At 35.3% G+C, this 3116-nt stretch overlaps 1 protein-coding gene across 1 annotated transcript; it reads left to right on the top strand.

Moving 5' to 3' along the window:
* The first annotated feature begins 1443 nt into the window (after positions 1–1443).
* On the top strand, positions 1444–2866 carry LOC145166249 (myb-related protein 308-like). The gene is made up of 2 exons (XM_079085190.1): positions 1444–1903; positions 2050–2866. Exons 1-2 carry the CDS (start codon positions 1641–1643, stop codon positions 2729–2731), a joined length of 945 nt encoding a protein of 314 aa, XP_078941316.1. The 5' UTR covers positions 1444–1640; the 3' UTR covers positions 2732–2866.
* Positions 2867–3116: the final 250 nt, after the last annotated feature.

Below are 3116 nucleotides of genomic sequence, written 5' to 3'. Positions count from 1 at the left end.
CCACCGCAATATAAAAAAACAAGATTTTACTAAACAAGAAAACCCCCTTCTATCTTATTAATAAAGTGCTAACTTGCGCCCTGCAATTAAACTCAAGTTTAGCCTAGATCGATGCGACAACCTTACTAATAAAGATAGTATAAGTGCACTCAAGCAACCTATTTTACTAATATAATAAGAATTAAGCGCCTATAATTGAAATTAAGGGGAAGTTTTATAAGGTGGTGATAAGGCCAATGTTATTGTATGGATCCGAATGTTGGCCGATCAAGAAGGAACCCGATGTCGCGAAAATAAGAATGTTGCGGTGGGCATGTGGTTGAATATTGTTGGACATGATAATAAACACTACTATTAGATAACCGTTAGGGTGGTGTCGATCACCTAGAAATTGAGAGAATGAAGATTACGGTGGTTTGGGCATGTCTATAGGAGACAACCGACTGTTGCTATTAGGAAGGCGGAGTCGATTACATTCGAGGGTATAAGAAGGAGAGGACGTCTAAGAAGGAAGTGTGAAGATAACATGAGGCCAGACTTAAAGAAGTTAGCGCTTAACGATGACATGATCTCAGATAGGAAAGTATGGAGACTTAGAATCAGAGTAGCATAGTATTATTATCGTTTAGGGTTTAGCTTCCACCATTTTTGTGCATGTGGGCTAGTTTACGCATTATTTTTTTGTTTGTCTATTTTACTTCTAACATGTATATATAATATATGCTTCCACTACTTGCGTATTTAATTATGTTTTACTTGTCGACCCTGCCACTCTCAATGTCCAAATGTTTTTTTTTCTTGTTTGTAGATTGTTTTACTAAGCCTTATTCCACTTTATAATTCATCACGGACTCACACTTTCGATACAAATATTTTATGTAGGGATAACTTCAATTGGGATGCAATTATGAAAATTTTACTTTATTATATTTATTTGTTTTTGTTTTTCTATTATTTTTTTCGATGGTTTTCTACGTATGCAGTCTCTCAACTTATGTTGGGAGTTGCCGATCATGGTACATTCTCTTAGCCCATTGTATATGATTAAAGTAATATCGTTGTTTTTTTTAAGTTGTTTATATTAATAAAATATATTTTGGATATGTCTCATAATATCAAATAGTTCTTCTACATATAATTATATATCATTTCACATTTCATAGTTACATTATCAAGCTAGATAATAGAAAACTATTTTTATCGGCTAATAATAATATTTTAAATATAAAAATCTAAGCGAATAAATAAATTCCAAATTATGAAGCTTGAGCAACATGGGACCTCATGGTATCTTATCCTAACATCAAGAAATATATATAATTTTGAAATACGATCATAAAATTTTTATACAAGAATCAATAAATATGTATTATAATTTGTGTGATATGATATGGTAATATCATAATAACACAAGCCCACCAGCCACTCCATCAAACCTCTCACCAACTCGCATCTAGAAGCAATTATACCCTCCCTCTTTCTCCCTCTTTCTCTCTCCCATCTATCTATTTATCTATCTCTCTCAACTCCCCCTATATAGTCAAAAGCTTATAAAATCCCACATCAAGTACTCAAAACGCCCGGCTTCTCTTTAAACTCTCACAAAAATTGGGAAAACTATAAACAAGAAACAAATAAATATGGGAAGGTCTCCTTGTTGTGAAAAAGCACACACGAACAAAGGTGCATGGACCAAAGAAGAAGATGATCGTCTTATTGCCCACATCAAAACTCACGGCGAAGGTTGCTGGCGTTCCCTACCCAAAGCCGCCGGACTCCTCCGTTGTGGCAAAAGCTGCCGTCTCCGATGGATCAATTACCTCCGCCCTGATCTCAAGCGTGGCAACTTCACCGAAGAAGAAGATGAACTCATCATCAAACTCCATAGTCTCCTTGGCAACAAGTAGGTTTTCGAATTTTTTCCAAGATTTCTTAAAAGTTAGCAAATTTTCTTCGTGGATAAAAAATATACCCATATCGCGATTTTTTTTTTCTTTGCCAAAAAGTTGTGGGTTTCTTTTTCTAATTTACTTTTTTGGGATTAAATAGGTGGTCTTTGATCGCCGGAAGACTGCCGGGAAGGACGGATAATGAGATAAAGAATTACTGGAATACGCATATTAGAAGGAAACTTTTAAACCGTGGAATTGATCCGGCGACTCACCGGCTGATTACCGATAGCACTAACAACCATCACAATAATAACATTACCCCCACCGCCTCTGCCGCCACGCATAATGTTAATTCTTCGCCGGACGTCACCACCACGACCAACATATCGTTTGCAAGTGCTGCAACTACTTCTCCTAGTACAATCCATCATCTCATTAAAAACGAACAAGTAGAAGATGATATGAAACTCCGCTGTGATTCTCCCGACCGCCGGAATATCAAGAACACCTCGCTGGAAAATCAAGAAAGATGCCCAGATTTGAATCTGGAATTGAGAATTGGCCCACCTCGTCATCATCAGAACAACGCCATATCCTCCTCATCATCATACATACAGCAACATCATCATCAGTCCGTTGAGTATTATCAGCCATTAATGACCGGAGGGAGAAATTCCGGTGGTTCCACCATATGTTTTGCATGCAGTTTGGGTATACAGAACAGCAAGGAATGCAGTTGTACCACAGGCCTCAATCTTACAGGTGGTAAGAGCACTGGTTATGATTTCTTAGGATTGAAGAATGGTGCCTTGGATTACAGAAGCTTGGAGATGAAATAGTTTCTCAATTGGGTATTTTTTAAATCCAATTATTTTGTATATTTTTCTAAACAATATATATTTTATATAATATGTAGTGATTTTCATTTTGTACAATTATAATATAATGATAGAATTTGTTGACAGGAAAGTAAATAGCAATTCTTCTCTCATATGGAATTACTAATTATCAAAATTTATAAGATCGTATTTATTTTTAATTTAAACAATCACTACGTAATAGTGATCAGGACAACTCCAATGCACCTTACAATTTTAGAGGTCATTTTTATTAGGATCAATCTTCAAAATCAAATCATTTTTCAGTTGGTTCATTTTTAACATCAAAAGGTTAAATAAAAAAAATGATCTACAAACAACTATTTTAAAGGTTGTGTTTTTGGTT

This window comes from Lactuca virosa, chromosome 3 (genome assembly GCF_052849685.1).
Source record: "Lactuca virosa cultivar CGN04683 chromosome 3, Lactuca_virosa_CGN04683_v6, whole genome shotgun sequence".
Taxonomy (NCBI): domain Eukaryota; kingdom Viridiplantae; phylum Streptophyta; class Magnoliopsida; order Asterales; family Asteraceae; genus Lactuca; species Lactuca virosa.
Note: the sequence above shows the minus strand (reverse complement) of the source record. Positions and strands in the feature narration are given on the sequence as shown.